Source organism: Electrona antarctica (assembly GCF_951216825.1).
Source record: "Electrona antarctica genome assembly, chromosome: 18".
In the NCBI taxonomy this organism is placed as follows: Eukaryota; Metazoa; Chordata; class Actinopteri; order Myctophiformes; family Myctophidae; genus Electrona; species Electrona antarctica.
Genome location: NC_136799.1, coordinates 26,066,660 through 26,091,905, shown reverse-complemented (window position 1 = coordinate 26,091,905; position 25,246 = coordinate 26,066,660). Strand labels below are relative to the sequence as shown.

Genomic DNA, 25,246 nt, shown 5'->3' with positions numbered 1-25,246 from the left:
AGAGGTGGTGTTCTTCTGCTGCCTTTATGCGCGCGCATGCCGTTTCTTATCAGTGTGACGTCGTCTGATAAGGCGTCTATTGTAAAGGATGGAGGGTGGCTTTGGCTGAGAGGCAGAGACCCACCACTAGTGTATCAATAAATCCATGTGCACAAGCAAAGAGTGCACAGTTCTGCTCAAATATAAAAGGGTTCTGACCTCAAAGTTCTCAAAGCCGAAGATGTCGAGGATGCCGATGGATTTGAAGTTTTCCTTCCCTTTGATCTTCTGATTGATCTTAAGTATGATCCAGGAGAAACACTGGGAATACAGTGCCATGGCAACAGAATCTCTTGAATCGACAGCCTGACAAGGAAAAGGAAACACGAAATTATTATGAGAGAGATTGGTTAAGACAGTGTGAGAGGAGGTGCATGTGTGCAAATGCATGTACTTCATGAATGTGTGTACTGTACCTGCTCTATAGTGAGTGGCGAGCAGATCTCTTCTCCTCTGAGGATGATGGAGCGCTGAGTCAGGACTTCAGACAGCTGGAAGGAGTCCAGACCCAGCAGCTCACTGGCATTGCTGACCACTGGAGAGACAGAAAGACAGAGAGAGAGATGGAGTAAGAAAGAGAGGGATGGGGAGGGAGTTATTCAGACTATTTTTCTATCTCTACCAGTCCCATTTCCACTGTCACCTATCTTCTCTGTCTGTCTGTCTGTCTGTCTGTCTGTCTGTCTGTCTGTCTGTCTGTCTGTCTGTCTGTCTGTCTGTCTGTCTGTCTGTCTGTCTGTCTGTCTGTCTGTCTGTCTGTCTGTCTGTCTGTCTGTCTGTCTGTCTGTCTGTCTGTCTGTCTCTCTCTCCACTGACCTTGCTTGGTGGTGATCTGTGCTCCTCCTGCAGTCATGAACTCGACGTTCCCCAACTGTAAGACACCTGAAAGTAACTTGAACATGTCTCTACTCTCCTCCTCTGAGAATTCCAACACCTTTATTGCTTCCTGCATGGGACAGAAGAAAGAGTTTAGACACAACACAATAATCCTTTCTAATTCCTAAACAAAGTTTTCGATCAGCCAAATTAGAGCATGTTTCATTGATCAAGATGGGATATGGGAAAGATGACATCATTTCAGAGTGTAAAGATTAAGAATTGTTCAAGTTACTGTAAGTGCAGAGATAAGACAAAAAAATATTATTGTCTGTCTTCTTTTCTAATACCAGAAAATGACATAATATAAATTGCTTCAATCTGAGAGCAATTTATCTGAGATAAGTCAATTAATAGACATGGCATTAGTTAATCATTATACTGTATTCTTTTAAAAATGCCCCATCTTTCTGACAGAACAGCACAGAAACCCTAATCGTTGCTTGAAAAAAAATGATTAAAGTCCCACTTTATTCACTTAATTCTAACACTGACGATGGCCTGTGCGCAGAAACGCCTCTGTTTGGGTTGACTTCTGCTGCAGATCCTAAATCATTATTAAATTAAACCCCTAAGACTACTACAGAGAGTGCAGATTTTATATTCCTTTCTAAAGTTCCACTTTGCCACACAAAAAAAACAACAATGAAACAATAATGCCTACCATAACACTGTTGAAGAGTTCTTTGTCATTAAGGCTTTTGTCCTTCAGACATCCAGATTGGCTGAGGTAGTGGAAAGACTCAGGAGGGTCACCCAAGAAGTATGTTTCTGGTAAAGGAAATAATAGTTCATGTTATTAAACTTATTATAGAATAATTTAATGGATAGCAACACAGCATCAATTACATTTGTAATTTAGTCAGTGCATCCCAAACATCATCTCCATAGTCATCCATATCCATAGTGAGTAGTACCATAGTCATCTATAGTCATCCAGTTGAAAACCTTATGAAAAACACAATTATGGGATCCTCATAATTTGCCCAGTTCAAGCCCACGCCGACTTGGTACCCAAGTAGCCTGCATTGAAACCATATGGGTCCGCAAAAAGGCTTAAAAACTAAATCAAACAAATATATTTTTAAAGTGGACATATTAGTAGTAGGTACAAATCAGAATGCATTTTAAAAGTGAGGAAATGAGACCTCTTCAAGAAGAAAATGTGGGATTTGTATAAATCCAAGCATTACTTATCCATCAAAGCTGTTGACGGAGCTCACCTTTATGTTCCTTTGTTGCTCCTGCCAGCAGAGCGTAGAAGATGTGGTAGTTCCGCTCTCCAGGGTTCTGTCTCACCACACGGTTCTACAGAGAGATCACCACAGCACCATCACAATTAATATCTCAGTGATCACCAAATTCCAGTTAGTTTAAATTTGATCTGAGCAGCCTGCCACTTCAGACATACTGTAACTTACCTTTTCCAGTAAATCTGAGAGGGACAGAGTCAAGGTAAATGGTGCATTTAGATAGTGCCTTTATCCAAGGCGCTTTGCATAGAATGTGCATTACATTCACACAATGCATTCATACACCGATGGCGGAGGAAACTATGCAAGGCACCAACCTGCTCATCGGGAGCAATTGGGGGTTCAGAGGATTGCCCAAGGACTCTTTGACACAAACTCAGAGGCGAGCCCGGGATCGAACTGGTTTCCAACCAGCAACTCTATCCCTGAGCCACTGCCGCCCCAGAGAAATGACAACAAAGTCTCTGTCTGGAACTTAACATCTATTAAAGATTTAGATTGTTAGACTTAAAGCTGTACGAAATATCCAATTAATTGATTGCCTTAGTCCCATGGTGGAAGTTCTGGTCTGGTTTTGGTGAATATAAAGTAGTTTTGGTCATTTGGTGGGGGTCTGGGGGCCTTTCATTAAAAATAAATGAATACACAAAACTAGCGGATTTGTATTGTTGACCTATTTCTACCATATAGTGCAACTTTTGTTCAACTTTGACCTACTATGTTTTGTGTCCAGTATCACTACGCCAGCAGCAGCACAAAATAATGTGTTCCATGTGACAGGGGTCAAAGAGTTCCAGATGAGTTTGGTTTGTGGCACCGCTGTGATGGTTGTCTGAAGTCTGAATATTATTTTTACAAACCCTGCCCAACTCACACCTGGAATGGCAAGTGGAGGAATAAAGCAAATCTATCTATAAATGCACCATGTCTCTGTACGTCTGTCTGTACGTCTGTCTGTACGTACGTGTGTACGGCTGTAATCCACATAAACCGTTCGCCCCACCGACCCCGGTGTCAAGTCGGTCGGACCCACGGTTGTCCAGAACCGCCACAAAAGGCCTCTGCCAAGGCTCTGGACAGGGCCCCTGCCCATGGTCCATATATGGAGCTGGTCTGTTCTAGCATCACAACACTTCATATTTTGGCATGCCTGACACAGAACTCCATATATAGGAATAAAGGGACATAGAGAGACAGATCCCGAAATCTCCATATATGGGCATAAAAGGGACACAGACAGATGGGTGGAACGGGTACTCTGACACGAGTACAACGGGTATTGCATAGCCAGGTCGGGCATGGATCTCCAACTTCCATCGTTACCAACTCTGTGCTGTACAGCCGGGCACCGGTCTAGTATCTGTTAAAAACAACAACAACAATAACAACAAGGATACAGTCGATGACGCAGCCTCCCTGGATGTTTCCACCCTCAGAGAAGTGCAGGTGGATGAACTTCCCAAAGCGGCTGGAGTTGTTGTTGTACACAGTTTTGGCGTTCCCAAATGCCTCCATGATAGGACTGCTCACACAAAGAGAGAGATAACTCTAGTTAGTGCTTACTGCTTGCGCACGGGTGTACATGGGGTCTAAGGTCCAGAGCAGGGGTCATTCCTTCCAAACATAAGGTTTTGCTTTTCATACAGCAACGTAGGTATAGAACCCCTGAAGTTGCTGTAGCACACCTGTATGAATCCTGTCCTGTATGAATGAGTCTGTAATCCCTGCATCCTGACATTGTGTTTTTGCTTGTGCGTGCATGCAGGTGACCATACCTGCTCTGTACGATGGCCTGCTCCACTCGTGTGCTCCTCTCTGAAGGAGGCGTCCCTGCTGAATTCTGACTCATCACAGACAGGAACTGAAGCAACAGCTTAGTGCTCTCTGTCTTTCCTGCCCCCGACTCACCACTGGAACGTGCACGCACGCACACACGCATGCACACACGCACGCACGCACGCACGCACGCACGCACGCACGCACGCACGCACGCACGCACGCACGCACACACACACACACACACACACACAATAATTGAATCACACACTACACTGTATGACATTCTCTGACATTTACTCAACTTGGATTAGTGTGGCTGTTAAATAGATCCAGAAGTCTGATTGGTTCACAGATTAGCCTTTGCGGGTCTTTCTCTGGATACCAATTGAGGCCTTAATTGAGCCCTTAATTGGAAGCATAATGAGATGCTTGACTGCATGCACCTCAAATGGACTTACACAGTCAAGGAGTAAAACATGCATATTTTATTTGAAACTGTTAGTTAGGAGCAGGACCACACCTCAATCACGCTACTTTCACTTTCCTATAAATAGACAACTAACCCTGCATGTCCCTTCCCCCATTCTGCTCCCCTCCCTCCCACCCTGCTTCTCTTCCCGTTTCTACTCTTCTCTCCGCCATGACTCCCTACGAAGCTTCTTCACAACACATTCATTCGTTTAGTTTCGTTCATTTAGTTTCTCACAATAAATCTGATAAATACATCTTGATTGATGGTGTGTGTCCAAACATGAGTGCAATCAAGCAATATCCAGAATATCCGGAAGAACTCACCTAATGAGGACACACTGACTGTCATGGCGTTTCCAGATGCATCGGTAGCACTCATTGGCAATTGCGAAGATGTGAGGGGGAAGTTCCCCCAAGTGGTGCTTGGAGTAGAGGTCCACCCTCTCAGGGTCATACAGACCTGGGATCTGCTTGTAGGGGTTCACAGCCGCCAGGATACTGCCGATGTTGGTCTGAAAACAACAGGTAAAGAACACAGATATCAGAACTGTAGCCATTAAAGAAAGACATGAACCCATTAACCCATTTAGACCTGGTGCTACCCACACGTTGTTTTACCTTTAATGCCGGCTGTGCCGTCTGTGTCACATACACCTCTGTGTCACATACACCTCTGTGTCACATACACCTCTGTGTCACATACACCTCTGTGTCACATACACCTCTGTGTCTCATACACCTCTGTGTCTCATACACCTCTGTGTCACATACACCTCTGTGTCTCATACACCTCTGTGTCACATACACCTCTGTGTCACATACACCTCTGTGTCTCATACACCTCTGTGTCACATACACCTCTGTGTCACATACACCTCTGTGTCTCATACACCTCTGTGTCTCATACACCTCTGTGTCACATACACCTCTGTGTCTCATACACCTCTGTGTCACATACACCTCTGTGTCTCATACACCTCTGTGTCTCATACACCTCTGTGTCTCATACACCTCTGTGTCTCATACACCTCTGTGTCTCATACACCTCTGTGTCACATACACCTCTGTGTCTCATACACCTCTGTGTCTCATACACCTCTGTGTCTCATACACCTCTGTGTCTCTCATACACCTCTGTGTCACATACACCTCTGTGTCTCATACACCTCTGTGTCACATACACCTCTGTGTCTCATACACCTCTGTGTCTCTCATACACCTCTGTGTCTCATACACCTCTGTGTCTCATACACCTCTGTGTCTCCTCTGTGTCTCATACACCTCTGTGTCTCATACACCTCTGTGTCTCATACACCTCTGTGTCTCCTCTGTGTCTCATACACCTCTGTGTCTCATACACCTCTGTGTCTCATACACCTCTGTGTCTCATACACCTCTGTGTCTCCTCTGTGTCTCATACACCTCTGTGTCTCATACACCTCTGTGTCTCATACACCTCTGTGTCTCATACACCTCTGTGTCTCATACACCTCTGTCTCCTCTGTGTCTCATACACCTCTGTGTCACATACACCTCTGTGTCACATACACCTCTGTGTCACATACACCTCTGTGTCACATACACCTCTGTGTCTCATATACCTCTGTGTCACATACACCTCTGTGTCTCATACACCTCTGTGTCTCATATACCTCTGTGTCACATACACCTCTGTGTCACATACACCTCTGTGTCACATACACCTCTGTGTCTCATACACCTCTGTGTCTCATACACCTCTGTGTCTCATATACCTCTGTGTCTCATACACCTCTGTGTCACATACACCTCTGTGTCTCTCATACACCTCTGTGTCACATACACCTCTGTGTCACATACACCTCTGTGTCTCATACACCTCTGTGTCTCTCATACACCTCTGTGTCTCATACACCTCTGTGTCTCTCATACACCTCTGTGTCTCATACACCTCTGTGTCACATACACCTCTGTGTCACATACACCTCTGTGTCTCATACACCTCTGTGTCTCTCATACACCTCTGTGTCTCATACACCTCTGTGTCTCATACACCTCTGTGTCTCATACACCTCTGTGTCTCATACACCTCTGTGTCACATACACCTCTGTGTCTCATACACCTCTGTGTCTCTCATACACCTCTGTGTCTCATACACCTCTGTGTCACATACACCTCTGTGTCTCATACACCTCTGTGTCTCATACACCTCTGTGTCTCATACACCTCTGTGTCTCATACACCTCTGTGTCTCTCATACACCTCTGTGTCTCATACACCTCTGTGTCACATACACCTCTGTGTCTCATACACCTCTGTGTCACATACACCTCTGTGTCTCATATAGCAACATTTTAGTATTTTTTTAGTAAGAATTTGAAGGTTTTCAGAAAACCTTAGGTTAGGTTATAGGAGGCGTTTTTACAATCGGCCTCAGGTCTAAATGTCTTCTAAATCAGTTTTCTGAAAAACGTACAGTACGTTGCTATATCAGTGGTGCTCACTTTTTCGTAACAAACCCCTGAATAGATGATAAGTTCCAGACAGAGACTTTGTTGTCATTTCCCTGCGGCGGCAGTGGCTCAGGGGTAGAAAGAAATGTCAAGGTCCCCGAAAATGTCTTTGGCCGCCAACCCCCATCTCAAAATATATTTTGCCAGGAACCCCCAGAATCAAAAATCGTTAATTTGCAAACTCATAATAGCTCAAGTTTTGATCTTGTAGATTTTGAAAAATCACACTCATACTGTATATTATGGAAGTCCATAGGCCCAATAATTAAAAAATAAATACCACGATGAAATAAATTAAAAACATAATTATATAAATACAAAATACAATTAAATAAATAAAAAATACATTTTATAAATAAATGTATTTATTTATTGTGTAATGTTTTTTATATCATTGGGGTTTCTATTTATTTCTTTGTGTTTCTTATTTATTTCATTGTGTTTCTTATTTATTTCATTGTGACTTTTAATGTCCACTTATATATATTACATGATGCCACTTTTAGCTATTTAATCAAGTCCATAGGCCCAAAAATTAAAACATAAATATTGCAATGAAATGAATAAAAAACGCAATGAAATAAATACAAAATGCAATTTAATAAATAAATACATTTATTTATTTGTGTTGTGTTTTTAATTTAATTGTGCTTTTTATTTATATCATTGTGTCTTTACTTATTTCATAGAGTTTTTTATTTAACTTTGTTGTATATATCATTGTGTTTTTTATTTCATGCTGACTTTTCATAATCATGGCTTTTTCATAAGAATGGCTTCCATTTACCGAATAATGGTCGACATCGCCGTCTGTCAATCAACAGGAATGGGGCGGGTTCATGGGCGGGGTCTACATTTAACACCCATTCAAACCAAAGCAACAGATCGCTGAGAAGCCGATTCAAGAGTGTCTGGCTGCAGACCAAGGACTGTCTAAGAAGGACGAGCCGCGAAGACCGTAAGGGCGACGCCATGTTGCTCACATGGTGCTCCATGGAAGGAAAGAAACATGCGCAGTTGAGACCAGGCAGTTGGACATGACAAATCATAGATATGGCACAAATGGCCCAGCAGATGGCGTGATGCCACTGACAGGAGATATGCTTGTATATATCATGTCACGTCATTGCATTTTACCTTTTATATTAACGTTGTAACAGCAAATGGATAAGTAAGTCCCAGCATGGATCATCACACAGACAGTAATGTTGGTCGGACGTGACATATGTCGGACGTGACATATGTACAAGCACCTCTGCCAAATCTCACGCTTTGAGAGTGAGAGTCACGCAATTTGACCTTTTACCACGCACCACGCCACACCTCTCATTTCTCACTCACGCACAATACGCACGCCGAGGGGGGGCATAAAATGTGCCAAAAAAGCCAAGCCGGCTCTCATAATAACAATTTTCTCCGCGGCTCCGCCGCGTAATAACGCGCGCCCATGTGTGCATCCTCACAAACGGCAAAAATAGCCGATCTGCAGGAGATCATGCAGCGCTGTTATATGCAGTAGAAGGGTAACCAGGCAGTGGACCACCAAATCGTCAGCAGGGTCCCTGTCCCTGACTGTGACGCATGGAAATGAGCCATGCATAGTTTAACATCGCTTCGAAATATTTTTCATGGAAGACAATATAGCCTCCACAAGTTACAACATTAAGTGAGTAGGCTAAGTGACTATCTCTCTTCTATACTGGTGTGTTGCGTCTCTTGCGTGATATGAGGAACGGTGCCAGTAGCCTACGCACATTATAGGGACAAAGTCGTGTGTGTGTGTGTGTGTGTGTGTGTGTGTGTGTGTGTCGTGTGTGTGTGTGTGTGTGTGTGTGTGTGTGTGTGTGTGTGTGTGTGTGTGTGTGTGTGTGTGTGTGTGTGTGTGTGTGTGTCTGAAGGGGGAGGGGCAGCATCGCAACTTGTCGTTAGTTCTGTTCAGAGGGAGAGAGAGAGAGAGACCACAGATGTGTGGGCATGGGGAAATTAAAAATAAGGCATTTTCCCAAATTCCAGTTTTCTGACTTTTTATTTCACAACATATTCCCCAATTTCCACTGAGATTATGGGGTGAATGAATGTGGCCAGACCCATCTTCTCTTTCTGTCATAGTGACATTGTCCTGCATCAGATCATGTCCAAATCAGGTTCTCCAATCTCCAGTAGCCTCTTCAGTTTTTTGAGTGGTGCTTACGGAGCTATGTGTGTGGCTGGCTGGGTCTGAGCACTATGTGTGTGGCTTGCTGGCTGGCTGGCTGGCTGGCTGGCTGGGTCTGAGCACTATGTGTGTGGCTTGCTGGCTGGCTGGCTGGGTCTGAGCACTAAGTGTGTGGCTTGCTGGCTGGCTGGCTGGGTCTGAGCACGAAAGCAGCGTGGTTGTTTTTCACCACCTGTGCGCAACCAAACACAAACACACATGCACATATTAACTGTATATATGATGATTTCGGGTGTGCCAGTACAGTACAGTACAGTACAGTACAGTACAGTACAGTACAGTACAGTACAGTACAGTACAGTACAGTACAGTACAGTACAGAAGTGGGACCCCGACACGGTAGCTCTGTCATTTCTCAACCGTTTCAGACGCGGGGCGGCACATGGGCACACCGGAACCGGCCCGCCCCCCCGGGCGTGTTCCTGGGGGTCTGGATGTTCCGGGGCCCCCCGGGGCCCCCCACATGGTAACTCTGTCATTTCTCTACCGTTTCGGACGCGGGGCGGCTCGCAGGAACTGGCCCGGCACCCTGGGCTCTATCCTGTGGGTCTGAACCCCCCCCTGGGGACCCCCACACGGAGTTGCACCACTCTAGGGTGCAAACATTAGACATTAAAAAAGGGACGGCCGAGGGGTCCACTTACTGGTCTGCAGCCAGACACTCTTGCTACAGACAGACCAAAGTAATCCAGAGCAAGGGATTACCCAACCAGAAAATAGGTCCCGCCCTATGGTCCCGCCCCCTTCCTCTTGATTGACAGACGGTGATGTCAAGACATTATTCGGTAAATGGAAGCCATTCTTATGAAAAGACAGCATTAAATAAAAAAAACATTAAATAAATACTAAAAATAAATAAATAAAAAGCACAATTAAATTAAAAACTCAAAAAATAAATAAATGTATTTATTTATTAAATTGCATTTTGTATTTATTTCATTGCGTTTTTTATATAAAATTGTGTTATTTATTTATTTAATAGTGGATTTTATTCATTTCATTGCAATATTTATTTTTTAATTTTTGGGCCTATGGACTTGATTAAATAGCTAAAAGTGGCATCATGTAATATATATAAGTGGACATTAAAAGTCACAATGAAATAAATAAGAAACACAATGAAATAAATAAGAAACACAAAGAAATAAATAGAAACCCCAATGATATAAAAAACATTACACAATAAATAAATACATTTATTTATAAATTGTATTTTCTATTTATTTAATTGTATTTTGTATTTATATAATTATGTTTTTAATTTATTTCATTGTGGTATTTATTTTGTAATTATTGGGCCTATGGACTTCCATAGTATATAGCCAAAATTACACAGATGCTTTCCCGGATTGAATGCGGCTTAAAGAAAGACATGAAAGAAAGCATAAAAAGACCATGTTTGCCATTAAGATAGCTGAGCTCAGTGTAGTTATTTAATCTGGGTTTTAGAATTAGGGACTGGTGGAGTGGGAGGGGCATATTCCAATATGACAATGGGGCGAGATTTTGGATTAGAAAAGCTGATATAGGGTCAGCTGGAAGAGATGGAAGGAGGCTAGAGTTCTGTTGTGAAATGTTAACTGCAATGGTGACCTTGCTTTCTGGCCTCTCCCTCTAGAGATGAAAAACACATCAGGTCAGCTAGCATGCCTCCTATTGTATCATATTCTGCCCTCTGTGCATATTACCTCTAATGCACACTTGAAAGGACGACACGTGCACACGCGCACACACACACACACACACACACACACACACACACACACACACACACACACACACAGTAGTTATAGTATAGGCGTTTTTTATATTCACACGGATGTCGATAATGATAGCCATACTAAATAATGCATTTGAGGATTTCCAGTCAAGATGTAGAGTACATAACAGCACAGAGACATATAAAGGAGTTCTTTCCATACATAGTTTTGTTAGACATAACTGCAATTGACAACACTGACCATCACATCCTACTACAGACATTAGAACATTCAATCATCATTAAAGGAATTGCATTACGCTGGATTAAGTCCTATTTATCAGATTGATTTCAGTTTGTACACCTTAATGATTACACCTCCATGTGCACAAAGGTTTTACACAGAGTTCACAGAGTGCACAAAGGTTTTACTGCGACCAATACTATTCACCATTATGCTTATGCTTCCTTTGGGTCATAGTATTAGAAAACTATAAATGTTATTAGAACTCTATAAATGTCAATTGTTATGCAGATTATATAAAATTATATTTACTATGGAAGCCAGATAAAACAAATATTAGCTAAACTTCAAGCATCTCTTAAGGATATAAAGACCCGAATGACCTGCAATATTCTTCTACTAAAGTTAGACAAAACTGGAGTAATTATGTGCTTGGCCCGAAACACATTAGCTAATGATATTTCCACTATGGATGGCATTACCTTAGACTCCAGCACCACACCACTGTATAATGTTTGAGGACAATCTTTAAAACCCTCTGGCATTTTGCTTTAAAATACAAAATGGCTATCCTTTTTCTGCACCGGTGCCATATGAGACTAACTCCCACTTGGATGATGCCCTTTAACTCACACAAAACAAATTTCAAGGACAGCCTTTTTCAGTACTGTACATAACATTGCCACATCAGGCACATCCTGTCTCACAATGATGCAGAAAAACTAGTTCACACATTTGTTAACTCCAGGTTGGATTACTGAAATTCATTAATGTCACTCTCAGGCCCTTTCAGCTGGCCCAGAATGCTGCTGCCTAACAAAAACTAGGAAAAGAGATCATATTTCTTCTATATTTAGCTTCTCTGCACTGGCTCCCTGTAAATCGAGAATATAATAAAGAAAATCCTTCTGATCACTTCTGGCACCATCATAATCATATATTAATAAAGAGGTCATTGTACCCTATTACCCCAGTAGAATAGAGCACTGACAGAATAAAGGCATACTTGTGATTCCTAGAATATCCAAAAGTAGAATGGGATGCAGAGCCTTCAACTACCACTACTGTGGTAATTGCAACCGAAGGTCGCAGTTAACTATGGAATTGTGCGTTTTTCGTCACTCAAAATCCCCATACATGGGGCATTTTTCGTCACTCAAAATCCCCATACGTGAAAGTCCCCATATACGGGAAAGTCCCCGTAGATAGTGCCCAGGTCTCGTGACATCACTATGACATCATCATCCCCATACATGAGGAAAGCCCCCATATATTGTGCCCAGGCCTCGTGACTTCACTATGAAATCTTCAGGGATATTAAGCCCATCTCCATTTTGACTGGTACCTGTCCATTTAAACTCTAGACGGGCCTGCCCCAAAGATATATGTGGGCGAAAACTAGAGTTCTCAACAGGCCCGAAAATTAAGGCCCGGCCCTACCTGGGCCCTCATCAAACCCTATACACTCAAGACACTGCCCCCGCTGCCACCCGTAGATCTCCATATATGGAGCTGACCTGTTCTGACATTCCATATGTTGATCTGACCTCATCACACCCACACGCACGCACGCACACACGCACGCACGAACGCACGCACGCACGCACGCACGCACGCACGCACGCACGCACGCACGCACACACACACACACACACACACACACACAGCATACACTATGGCAAATTCTTATCATCAGCTTAAGTGCAATCCCTGCATCTACAATATTTCATCATCTAGATTAGGTCACAGCCAGAGGCTGTTCTCTAGTAAGCTAGGATTTTCAGCAGTTGTTTTTATTAATTTTTCAAAAGGAATTTCTAATACTTTATTATTAGACAGTACAACAGAGAGAGAGACAGGAGAGAGGGAGTATAGAGGAGATGTAAACACAGATCATGAAGGAAAACTGGTAGAAAAGGACTTAATAACTTGAAAAACATTTTAAACTAGATCAATAGTCGATCTACATCAACATGTTGTGAACTTGTAGATTGGCTACCGATATTTTAACTATTTTAAAATGTTTTTCAAAATAGTAAAAAATGCCAAATAAGTTTAGGGATAAGCCTGGGGTAAGGGGTGGCGCAAGATATACACAAAACGAAGACTCCTTATACAGAGACTATGAAAATATATTTGTATTCTTTTTTTTCATGCTCATAAAGTGCTCAGAGTCAAAGTGCTAGTCCTAGGACCTTCGTCGACAAAGGTCCTAGGACCAAAATGTTTGCTGCTTCACTTTGGGCACTTGAGCAAGAAAAAAGGACTCTAATGACTGACTCTAAGTCTTCCTTAAAATCTTTGTAGACTGTGAGTCCATTTCTACCAGTTTTCTTTATGTTTTTGAGACCACCACATCCCTGAATAAAGGACAAAGAACAGTTTATCCTGGACTTTAACACAGGTCATGAGCCAGATCTGAACTCATGATGTTACCATGTCCATGTAAGAGCTGCAGTACATACTGTACACTGCCAACTGATTCTTATTTCTAGTGGTGGGGCTCTAGCACTTCACTTTTCTTTAATAAAATAAAATCCTAGTATTAATTTTTTTAACTTTAGTGTAGAAACGGGACCAAATGGACCTGTAAATGAACACTAGGATTTTACTGTGTGTAGATCAATTGATCATCTGCCATCTCCCTCTCTGTTTCTCTTTCATTAAGTCCATATCGCACAGTACCTATAGGGCCACTTATAGTAGATGGATCTGATAAGATGATTTGTGTTTCCCACTAAAAGCCTGAAGCAGAGATTACTGGAAGAGGAGAGGGCACCATGCTAATGTGGGGAAGACATCAGTAAATGTACATACACACATGTATGTGTGTCACTGTGCCTGTGCAAACACACACACACACACACACACACACACACACACACACACACACACACACACACACACACACACACACACACACACACACACACACACACACACACACACACACACACACACACACACACACACACACACACACACACACCCTGAAATGTCACGATATCACAAATGTTTTTTGGTCATGAGGAGACATTAGGCTATGATTCTGACCGCAGTGATTTTGACCACAGCAGCCTGGCCAATGTGGGGTTTTTTTTTACACCTCACGTGCGTGATGTGTAAGACGTTATTAATGCTGCTCCCATAGATCATTGATGTGTAAGACGTTATTAATGCTGCTCCCATAGATCATTGATGTGTAAGACGTTATTAATGCTGCTCCCATAGATCATCAAATGCAATTTTCCACTGCAGAAAATAGATTTTTGTCTCTCCAACTTACAAAATCCATCATTTTAAATATCCACACACTATGTTGTAGGTGCACTAATTTAACACCCAAAACACACCCATGACTAATTCAAAGTCTATACCCCATTGCGCCATACGCTAATGTTAATGCTCAGATAACACGTTGTCTAATTGGCAAAAAACTAATTTTGCACCTTGCATACTGCGCTGTGCAATCTGTCTCTCTCTGCAAAATGTGCTCCCACATGCCCACGTGCATTCACATACAGTACACTTACATAAATGTTATCCTTCTGGTAGCGCTGGTACAGGTTGTGCATAATGGCGGCTTCATGTAGCTCAGCCAGTGCCGACATGTCCTCCACGCCATCGATGCTGGACTGGTCCATGGCATATACCTTCTCCCTGGTCAGCTCTGCTTGCGGCAGGTACAACACCTGGACACAGTTCAGACACACAGGTGAGGACACACATACCGGTAGATTAATTAGTAGATGCATTACTAATGGATGATATACACTGAAATGGTGTTGAGTGTTCTAGTTGCATTGGAGGTGTTATCGAATGATACTGTAACTGGCTTTTTGTTGTGTTGTTGTATTATAATGTATGTGCTCCATCAAAACTCCTCCTCCACACAAGTTACACGTTATTCAATGAACAAATCTAAAAAACCCATTACTAGGGCTTTAGCTATTTTTTTCTTTGCTCTATTTTTTGCCTTTTAACTATTTCTCTTCTAATGAAGTTGTTTATTTTCATTTGTTTTGTAAAGCGACTTTGGGTAATTGGGTACGAAGAAAAGCGCTATATAAGTCTGATGTATTATTATTATGCTATGCTGCTCTGAGTTAAATCTAATCAACTAGAAAAACAGGGATATAAAAGAACAGCAGCAACAACAACTAGAAAAGTGCACTCAGTAGTGCAAATGTGCACCCTCCATATTTCTGTCTATCTGAGGTATGTGATGAATATGGTCTGGGGTTGATGTATGAAAAGGCACAGGTATGAGCGGAACATATCCCAGCAAGCACGGCCAGGACCTGGACAAATTAGTGATATCTAGATTGGGGCCAGATCAAGTCAAACCAACACTAGTCAGATCTGGCCCAGAATATCACCTAATTTCAACCAACATAAATTCTGCCCACTACGACGGATGTCTAGAGAGAGTCCGATCGAGGCCAGATCAAATCTGGCCCAGAATAAACTATATTATTTCAACTGGTGAAGACGTCCTGGAAATGACGTAAAGATCATCCCCATATGGGCTGTGATCTGGCCTCGTCCTGAACGTCCTGAACATCACCGGAGGACATCATCATAACGTCACGTCATTATGACGTAATTTGGCTTGCTGGGTATATAATAACACGTCATAACACTTTACATCACCCACCAGAGTGGCAGGTTGTATGGAGAAATGTAATTGAACAGTGTCATAACTAAACTAACTGACAAATATGACATTTAGGTTGTATCCTAAAGGCCAATTCAATTTGGCTCCATTGGGGTCTGTGTGGACATAAATGATGCAATAGCAAATAGACGTCTATCTGAAGTTAAATTGTTGTAACAGCATGGTTTTCACATCAACATGCACTATTGCATTGAAAAGCTGTGTCAGATGCTCTGCCTTTAGACTTGGCAAATATGATGAGATTCATGTCCATTTTAACTTGCAATTTCTCAAAAATAGCACTGGACATACTGTACATCATGTAGCGATCTTTATAAACGTCACCAAGGAGACCAACAGTACTGTTGGTCTCATTGGTGACAGGGATTCACTGAAAAATCCTGTCCACAAGAACATTGTTGTGGTGTGACTAGAATCAAAGTCATGGGGTCACCTAAATGACTGAGATTCATGCTCCTGACAGCATGCCATGAACGTGCTCAGCAAGTTTCATGGCAATCCAGCCATTCAATTGTGAGATAGCTTGTTATGGTTTCAGCATTAACAGGCTAGCTGTGATGCAACATGATGAAAACACAACAAAAAGATAAAGCTTCACAGCTTTTGCTCTAACTACAGTCCCCAGCTCATCTATGTCATCCATCGTCACCATGGTAACTAGAGAGTAGGGGACAGAAGGGGACGGTTGGCCGACTGTGGGAGGATATAGCCAGAGAGAGAGAGAGAATGGGAAAATAAGTGATGGTAGGGACTCTACGGAGAGAAGGCAAGGGATGGTAGGGACTCTACGGAGAGAAGGCAAGGGATGGTGTGAGAGAGAGAACGTGGGCAGGGTGAGAGCGGAACAGACAGATTGATCTATAGCCTAATTTATACTTCATCGTACGATAGCTGAATAAATGTAGAAAAAGAGGACCAGAAAGCCATACATTGCTTGTACAGCCTGTACAGGTACTGTATGCACAGAATGTAATATTCTCACAGTAAAATCAGTAATGTAAATCTATAAGAATTGACCATTAGGATCCTGTCAGTTACATTATGTAACACTCAGGATTTTGCTGTGTGTGCACTTTACTAATTAATCTATCTTTCTCTCTCTCTCTCTTTCCCTCTATTTTTCTCTCATGACCCACATTCTTATTCCTCTCCCTCATACATGCATAATCTGCACCCACATGTTAGCAGATAATTATCATGTCAGTACCACGCAAAGGTCACTCATTCGCTTCACCAAAGTCCAGTTTAAAAATAGAACAATAATGTCAACCCAGTCTTCAAGCAAAAGTCCACCCAGTGTGTGTGTGTGTGTTCGTGTGTGTGTGTGTGTGTTCGTGTGTGTGTGTGTGCGTGCGTGCGTGCGTGCGTGCATGCGTGCGTGCGTGCGTGCGTGCGTGCGTGCGTGCGTGTGTGCGTGCGTGCGTGGCTGCGTGCGTGGCTGCGTGCGTTTTATCACATCTTTGTGTAACAGATGTAATACAGTCTGTTGAGAGCAACAGAGAGGCACACCCGTAGGCACCCAGACATTATGCTCTTAAATACATCTATTTTACTTGACTAACACTGTACTACTTACACTCACTCTACTGTAGCTCTGTGGTGAGCAGTTGAGTGCCATACATCTCTCTAGTATATATTGCAATAATAATGTGTGGTTGTCACAAAATCCCATGGTACACCTGGACTTGTTTAACAGCAGAGCACACCAGTGTGCCTCAGCACACCGTTTGGGAACCACTGCATTAGATAGTTCATGGAGTTAGAACCACTGCATTAGATAGTTAATGTGGAGTTAGAACCACTGCATTAGATAGTTCATGTGGAGTTAGAACCACTGCATTAGGTAGTTCATGTGGAGTTAGAACCACTGCATTAGGTAGTTCATGTGGAGTTAGAACCACTGCATTAGATAGTTCATGGAGTTAGAACCACTGCATTAGATAGTTCATGTGGAGTTAGAACCACTGCATTAGATAGTTCATGTGGAGTTAGAACCACTGCATTAGGTAGTTCATGTGGAGTTAGAACCACTGCATTAGATAGTTCATGGAGTTAGAACCACTGCATTAGATAGTTCATGTGGAGTTAGAACCACTGCATTAGGTAGTTCATGTGGAGTTAGAACCACTGCATTAGGTAGTTCATGTGGAGTTAGAACCACTGCATTATATAGTTCATGTGGAGTTAGAACCACTGCATTAGGTAGTTCATGTGGAGTTAGAACCACTGCATTAGATAGTTCATGTGGAGTTAGAACCACTGCATTAGATAGTTCATGTGGAGTTAGAACCACTGCATTAGATAGTTAATGTGGAGTTAGAACCACTGCATTAGATAGTTCATGGAGTTAGAACCACTGCATTAGATAGTTCATGTGGAGTTAGAACCACTGCATTAGATAGTTCATGTGGAGTTAGAACCACTGCATTAGATAGTTCATGTGGAGTTCACTGAGTGTTTGTTCATTTGTATTGTGAGTTATGAAATACTGCAACACTATTGACAACAACAAAAAGAGTACAAAAAGAAAAAAATATGCAGCTATCATCTTCTGCTATTAAAACATGTGTTCTATTTTCACTAGATCTCTTAATCCTATCCCTGGTGTGTGTTTGCTTGTGTGTGTGATAGGTACAGTGAGAGTGTGACCCAAGTGCACAACAAATAAGAGGAACTGACGGGTATTGAGCACCACAGCATATACAGTACTGTAGGTGTGGCGGAGATGGGGAGCGAGCCGTAACAGAGAGACTCTTTTTGTGTTTTATGTGCTTGGGATAAATTGTCTGAGTGATGTGTTATCCTGCCCTGTATGGCTCAGAATCAGAATCATTATTATTGTCACATCAGTGCAAGTTTGCAGGTGTAAAACAGTGGGTGAATTTATTTTATGCTAGCTGGGTGGAAGCTGTTCATAAACATGGTCTGTTTGATTGGAGTCATCCATCTCTGAGAGTTGTACTCTTTGCGTTTGTGCAACATCCAGAGATTCAAGGTATCTACACATATACACATAGAATATCCATCCAAATATTATGTGCATTTAGGTTTAGAAATAAAGTACATGAGGATAGCAGCTGGTATATATATACTGTTCATGTCAGACATTAGTACAATCAGTGTGTTGTACATGATATTAAGAGTATTGGTGTGTGTCAAATTCAACCACACAGTCCACAAAAGGTTGCTTTAGTGTACTAGTATAATCCACAGTTAGGTGGATTTCCATGCGGAAAGCAAAAGTCCAAGGCCAGCCTGTTGACAGGCGGTGGCCATGCCTTGTTCAACAGTCTGATCGTAGCCAGGTGGAAGCTATTCATAAACCTGGTAGTCTGTCCCTTGATACTACGGTAGGCCGCTTTGCCTGCCTCTTCTTGTACAGTTCCTAGAGTGAGGGGAGCCAGCTTGCCTACCATTATGTGTCCTGCTGACTGCATCACCCGCAGTAGGATTTGGTTTTCTCATTTTCCATACCAAGCTGTAACGTAGCCTGACAGGATGCTTTCAATGGAGCTGTTGTAGTACAATTTGAGGATGCAGGAGCTAACTCCATACTTCTTCCTTCCTATACTGGCGAAACCAGTATAGTCGCTGCTGGGCGCTGTGGTGTGTGTCCCACTTGAGCTCATCCTCGATGTGTACTAAAAGGAACCTGAACTCGCTGACCCTTTCCACTGCAGCTCCATCGATGAAGATGGGCACATGCTCTCCCCTCGGCCTCCTGAAGTCCACGATCAGCTCCTTGGTCTGATCGTCTTGTCGACATTGAGGGTGAGGCTGTTATCCTGGCACCAGAGTGCCAGTAAACTGATCTCATCGCTGTAGGCAGACTCATAATTGTTGTCATACTTTTGGTTGATGTTAGTCGTGTGTGGCTGTGCAGTCAGAATTCTACCTACTGTACAACCAGCTACCGACCTAGTACACAAGCGTGACCTAGTACACAAGCGTGCAGAAATCGTCCAAGCCCTCTTCTCTCTCTCCCCCCTCCCAATGGCAGGCTCTTTCCTTTCAAATTATATATTCCTCCTTGTGTCTCAAACATCACTCATCAGTATCATTCCCATTTCTCCTTTCTCTTTGCATGTCAATTCTCTTTCATCCCTTCTCTGTCCCACTGACTCTTCTCTCTCCTCTGTTCTCAACCCACCCCAACCCACTCTCAAATGATTTGTCCCTCTCGCTTCTCATCTGCCCTGCCCTGCATCTCTCGCCCTCTCCTCTTCCCTTCCCCCTCTCTCTCTCTTTCACTATATATATATATATATATATATATATACGCACGCACGCACGCACGCACGCACGCACGCACGCAAGCACGCACGCACACACACACACACACATACTAAAGTCGGCTCTAAGACCTCTCTCTGACTATCATGACTATCATGAATACTGAATAATTTCAATCACGAAGGCAAAGTGTGGCTTTCCAATCCAGGGCAAATTACAGAGGAACAGAAGATGAGGTTTATACATAGACAGTGCACACTGGCACAGTGCTTGCACTGCAGGGCACCAAGGGAAGTCACATTCATATGACCCATTGCCATATCGATTGTAAACCACTAATTTGTTGCAGTCGGTGGGGGGGACACTTTAGGATAACTAAAATACAGCCCCTGGACAGTGTGGACTGGGAAATTATCAGGGATTAAAATACATTTTGAAAAGACAAAATAATTCTTGTACTGGTGTCCCCTGTGCCACAGACCACTGGTGACTTTTAGCATGCATGCTGTGTGTGCATATGTATTGTGCATACGCATACACATGACCAGCAACAGCCCGACTACCTACAGTAAACTGGGACGGTTGATGTTCAATAATTTATCATTTGTGAGAGAAAGGGAACAGAAAAAGACAGAAATAGTGATGAGGAAAGGGAGAGCAAGAGCAAGGGAGAAAGAAAAAGAAAGAGTGGCAGGGAGAGTAATAGTAGGAGAGAGAATACCCGTGCATGAAATGGAGCATGGTTAAGTTAAGTCTAATTTGTCTTCGGAGGTATATCCTGCATGATTGTGTGTGCATGCACGCACGCACACACAAAAAGCTCTCACAAAGCTCTCTGATGTCTGGAGCTACTTTGCATGATTCAGGAGGGGAGCCGTTGGGGACAGTTTCTCTTCATCTGACTTTACATATTAACTAGAGAGAGAGGAGAGAGACGAAGATAGAGAGAAAGGAGCGAGAGGAGAGAGAGAGAGAGAGAGAAAGACATAGAGGAGGGGGGAGAGGAAGAGCTGTAGGCACAGTGACCTACATTTACAGCGGAACAGAGAAGACCTGCATAATTCTATTCACCAGAGTCTTATATGATATTATTAAAAAGACCTGCATCCCTGGGGTCAGGTCTGATGAAAGCCTAGGCCCAATTCCAATACCCAAAATCGCGGCCACTCGGTCACTCACACTCGGTCACTCACACTCGGTCACTCCAGCATGGTGGGATTACGGTGAATTTGGTGACCTGCTGAAATATGTGACCATCATGTAGACAATCACATAATGTCAGTGTCCGAATGTAAATCATTGCAGTTTGTTTATTAGCAGAGTTTAACCGTAGCAGTATTTAGGCCATGTATTTAAAGACCTAAGTTGTGTGAATCACATATTTTGGCACGTCACCAATTTCACCATAACACCGCCATGCTGGAGTGACCGAGTGTGAGTGAGCGAGTAGCCGAGATTTGGGGTATTGGAATTTGGCTCTAGGGTTCAGAACAGAATGAGGGGACATTAGGATACAAAGTAAAATCCTGAGTAATAGGTGTCCATATTTACATATTTTTTGGGTAAGTAAAATAATTGAATGTTAATTAAATTAATCCATTTGTAATAGGCCTATATTTGATAGTATACAAATGTAACCAAATGGATCTGTTTCTACACTCACAAGTTAAGTCAACACTGAGGATTTTACTGTGAAATGTTTTTCTGATTATCCATTTTGGGCTGAAAATAATGACCTAGGTGTCCTTGAGGGGATTCCAGGTGGTCCCCAGCTAAATGATTTACGGCCGGGCTACACCAGGCATTTCGCGCACAAAACGCGCGCGTTTACCCCCGCGCGTGCGTTTAATTTAGGTCCAGTCCTATTTTAAAAAACGCACGCGCGGGCCGCCCTGGTGTAGCCCGGCCGTCATATAGATAGAGGAACCAAATGGTCCATTATAGGTCTGCAATTCTCACAGTTATACATGTCACAGTGTTGATTGGAGTCCCAGAGATAAAACGTCATATCACATGGGTGTCAGTGGCCTAATACATATTAAAATGGGGGTCCTAGAAATTAAAAAGGTTGATAATCACTGCTTTAGTAAGCCATCTTGAGTCATATAACCCAGCATATTCATTGGCTTACACTTTAACATTGGAGTGTAAATAGCCAGGGAGAACAGAGATTGCATATGAGTCAGCATAATGCCTTCCACATCAATAATGTCTGTTGTTGTTTAGTCAGCAATAACAAGGCCAAAATCTACCGTTTAAAAAGTGAAGACTTACTAACAGTGCATTTAGTGATATTGTTAGAATTACTTTTCACCAAATAGAAAAACTATATTGAAAAACGCTTTCTGTTATTTGTGATTCTTTGCATTGAGTGACAGTAAACTATACAACTGTTGAAGGTATCTCACAGCCAAAAGGGCTTGACCCTAATCACTGGGGGATCACTGCCTGAGATCAGACCAAAATGCAACAGAGGAGCAATGGCGTGGAGAGAGAGAGAGTATATATATCTACATCTACGCTTCTCTCTCTCATGTGCGTGTACGCATCAGTTTGTGTGCCAGTATAACATTTCATTATAAGACTGAGTAATCTATGGGGGTCTTCAGAAGGACAAAGGAGATATGAAACTGTGAAGGCGAATGAATGTGGTGATCAATCAGCACAGCAGCCACATCCAGCAGGTTGTGTCTGTATTGGATCACACAAACCATTACTCTGATTAGAAGCATGCAATAAAGCATGGCTGCAGCCTGCATGCGTATGCAGGTGTACGTGTGTATGCATGTGTCTGTATGAATGAACCGTAGCCTATGCACTGAGTGCTTTTATTGTACCGTAGTGTGTGTGTGTGTGTGTGTGTGTGTGTGTGTGTGTGTGTGTGTGTGTGTGTGTGTGTGTGTGTGTGTGTGTGTGTGTGTGTGCATTTACGTGTGCAGTGAGAGTGTTTGAAGCGTGTTCTGTGCTTGCGTGAGCTCTCACTGCAGCTTCAATGCTAGCAACTGAAATCCAGGTCACATTACGATAACTCATTGCTATCTAACATGACCTGTCTGTGTGTGTGCATGTGAGTATGAGCGTGTGTGTGTGTGTGTGTGTGTGTGTGTGTGTGTGTGTGTGTGTGTGTGTGTGTGTGTGTGTGTGTGTGTGTGTGTGTGTGTGTGTTTGTGTGTGTGTGTGTGTGTGTGTGTGTGTGTGTGTGTGTGTGTGTGTCTAAAGCCCGATTCATACTTCATCGCAATGATCGCATGATGGCATTACACGGCAAAAATAGCAGCGCTACAAGCTCAATGCGAGGTGTTGAGATCTTGTAGGGCTGCTATTCTGGGGCGACACTGTTATGTGATGGACCATCAATTAGCACATTAAAGCACATACACATGCCAAAACCTCAAGCCAATCTCAGGATGACATCTGAATATCTGAATGGAAAATAATGTATATGTTAAATTATGCAGAGAGGGCAGCTATGATGAGCCAGCGTGTGTGATATAGTGAACTGGGCCACGGTCTGTCACTTACAGAACCATAGAGTTACACAGAAAAATACATAGTTCATTTAACTTTACCATATTTTACTGTAGAGCAATATTGGGGATTAAATTGGGGATGGGGGATGCTACTGAAAACTGCTACTCTTGCTCGGCGGTGGGGGCGACACTATGTGCAGAGCCAATCAGCTTCACCAATCTTCTTCATTTGGGTCGGTCCAGTGCTAAGGGATTGGCTTCAGCCAGCGGCAAGTCCATTTGGTGAAGGTCCCGGGTCCATTTGGTGAAGGTCCCGGGTCCATTTGGTGAAGGTCCCGGGTGAACAAGTCCATTTGGTGAAGGTCCCGGGTCCATTTGGTGAAGGTCCCGGGTGAACAAGTCAATTTGGTGAAGGTCCCGGGTCCATTTGGTAAAGGTCCCGGGTCCATTTGGTGAAGGTCCCGGGTCCATTTGGTGAAGGTCCCGGGTGAACAAGTCCATTTGGTGAAGGTCCCGGGTCCATTTGGTGAAGGTCCCGGGTGAACAAGTCCATTTGGTGAAGGTCCCGGGTCCATTTGGTGAAGGTCCCGGGTGAACAAGTCCATTTGGTGAAGGTCCCGGGTCCATTTGGTGAAGGTCCCGGGTCCATTTGGTGAAGGTCCCGGGTCCATTTGGTGAAGGTCCCAGGTCCATTTGGTGAAGGTCCCGGGTCCATTTGGTGAAGGTCCCGGTCCATTTGGTGAAGGTCCCGGGTCCATTTGGTGAAGGTCCCGGTCCATTTGGTGAAGGTCCCGGCCCCGGGTCCATTTGGTGAAGGTCCCGGGTCCATTTGGTGAAGGTCCCGGGTGAACAAGTCCATTTGGTGAAGGTCCCGGGTCCATTTGGTGAAGGTCCCGGGTCCATTTGGTGAAGGTCCCGGGTCCATTTGGTGAAGGTCCCGGGTGAACAAGTCCATTTGGTGAAGGTCCCGGGTCCATTTGGTGAAGGTCCCGGGTCCATTTGGTGAAGGTCTCGGGTCCATTTGGTGAAGGTCCCGGGTCCATTTGGTGAAGGTCCCGGGTCCATTTGGTGAAGGTCCCGGTCCATTTGGTGAAGGTCCCGGGTCCATTTGGTGAAGGTCCCGGGTGAACAAGTCCATTTGGTGAAGGTCCCGGGTCCAGAAGGTCCCGGGTCCATTTGGTGAAGGTCTCGGGTCCATTTGGTGAAGGTCCCGGGTCCATTTGGTGAAGGTCCCGGGTGAACAAGTCCATTTGGTGAAGGTCCCGGGTCCATTTGGTGAAGGTCTCGGGTCCATTTGGTGAAGGTCCCGGGTCCATTTGGTGAAGGTCCCGGGTCCATTTGGTGAAGGTCCCGGGTGAACAAGTCCATTTGGTGAAGGTCCCGGGTCCATTTGGTGAAGGTCCCGGGTCCATTTGGTGAAGGTCCCGGGTCCATTTGGTGAAGGTCCCGGGTGAACAAGTCCATTTGGTGAAGGTCCCGGGTCCATTTGGTGAAGGTCCCGGGTCCATTTGGTGAAGGTCCCGGGTGAACAAGTCCATTTGGTGAAGGTCCCGGTCCATTTGGTGAAGGTCCCGGGTCCATTTGGTGAAGGTCTCGGGTCCATTTGGTGAAGGTCCCGGGTCCATTTGGTGAAGGTCCCGGGTCCATTTGGTGAAGGTCCCGGTCCATTTGGTGAAGGTCCCGGGTCCATTTGGTGAAGGTCCCGGGTGAACAAGTCCATTTGGTGAAGGTCCCGGGTCCAGAAGGTCCCGGGTCCATTTGGTGAAGGTCTCGGGTCCATTTGGTGAAGGTCCCGG

The 25,246-nt window shown here is 43.7% G+C and overlaps 1 protein-coding gene across 1 annotated transcript in view; it reads right to left on the bottom strand.

The window, feature by feature from the left end:
* myo10l1 (myosin X, like 1) overlaps positions 1–25,246 on the bottom strand; it is a gene marked incomplete at both ends in the record, with an annotated part of 60,049 nt that overhangs the window by 28,628 nt on the left and 6,175 nt on the right. Inside the window, 10 exons of the mRNA XM_079527469.1 lie at positions 199–345; positions 456–574; positions 856–985; positions 1,580–1,686; positions 2,139–2,223; positions 2,337–2,350; positions 3,566–3,690; positions 3,944–4,078; positions 4,743–4,930; positions 14,603–14,761. Coding sequence (XP_079383595.1) covers positions 199–345; positions 456–574; positions 856–985; positions 1,580–1,686; positions 2,139–2,223; positions 2,337–2,350; positions 3,566–3,690; positions 3,944–4,078; positions 4,743–4,930; positions 14,603–14,761 — 1,209 coding nt within the window. The remainder of the gene's footprint in view (positions 1–198; positions 346–455; positions 575–855; positions 986–1,579; positions 1,687–2,138; positions 2,224–2,336; positions 2,351–3,565; positions 3,691–3,943; positions 4,079–4,742; positions 4,931–14,602; positions 14,762–25,246) is intronic.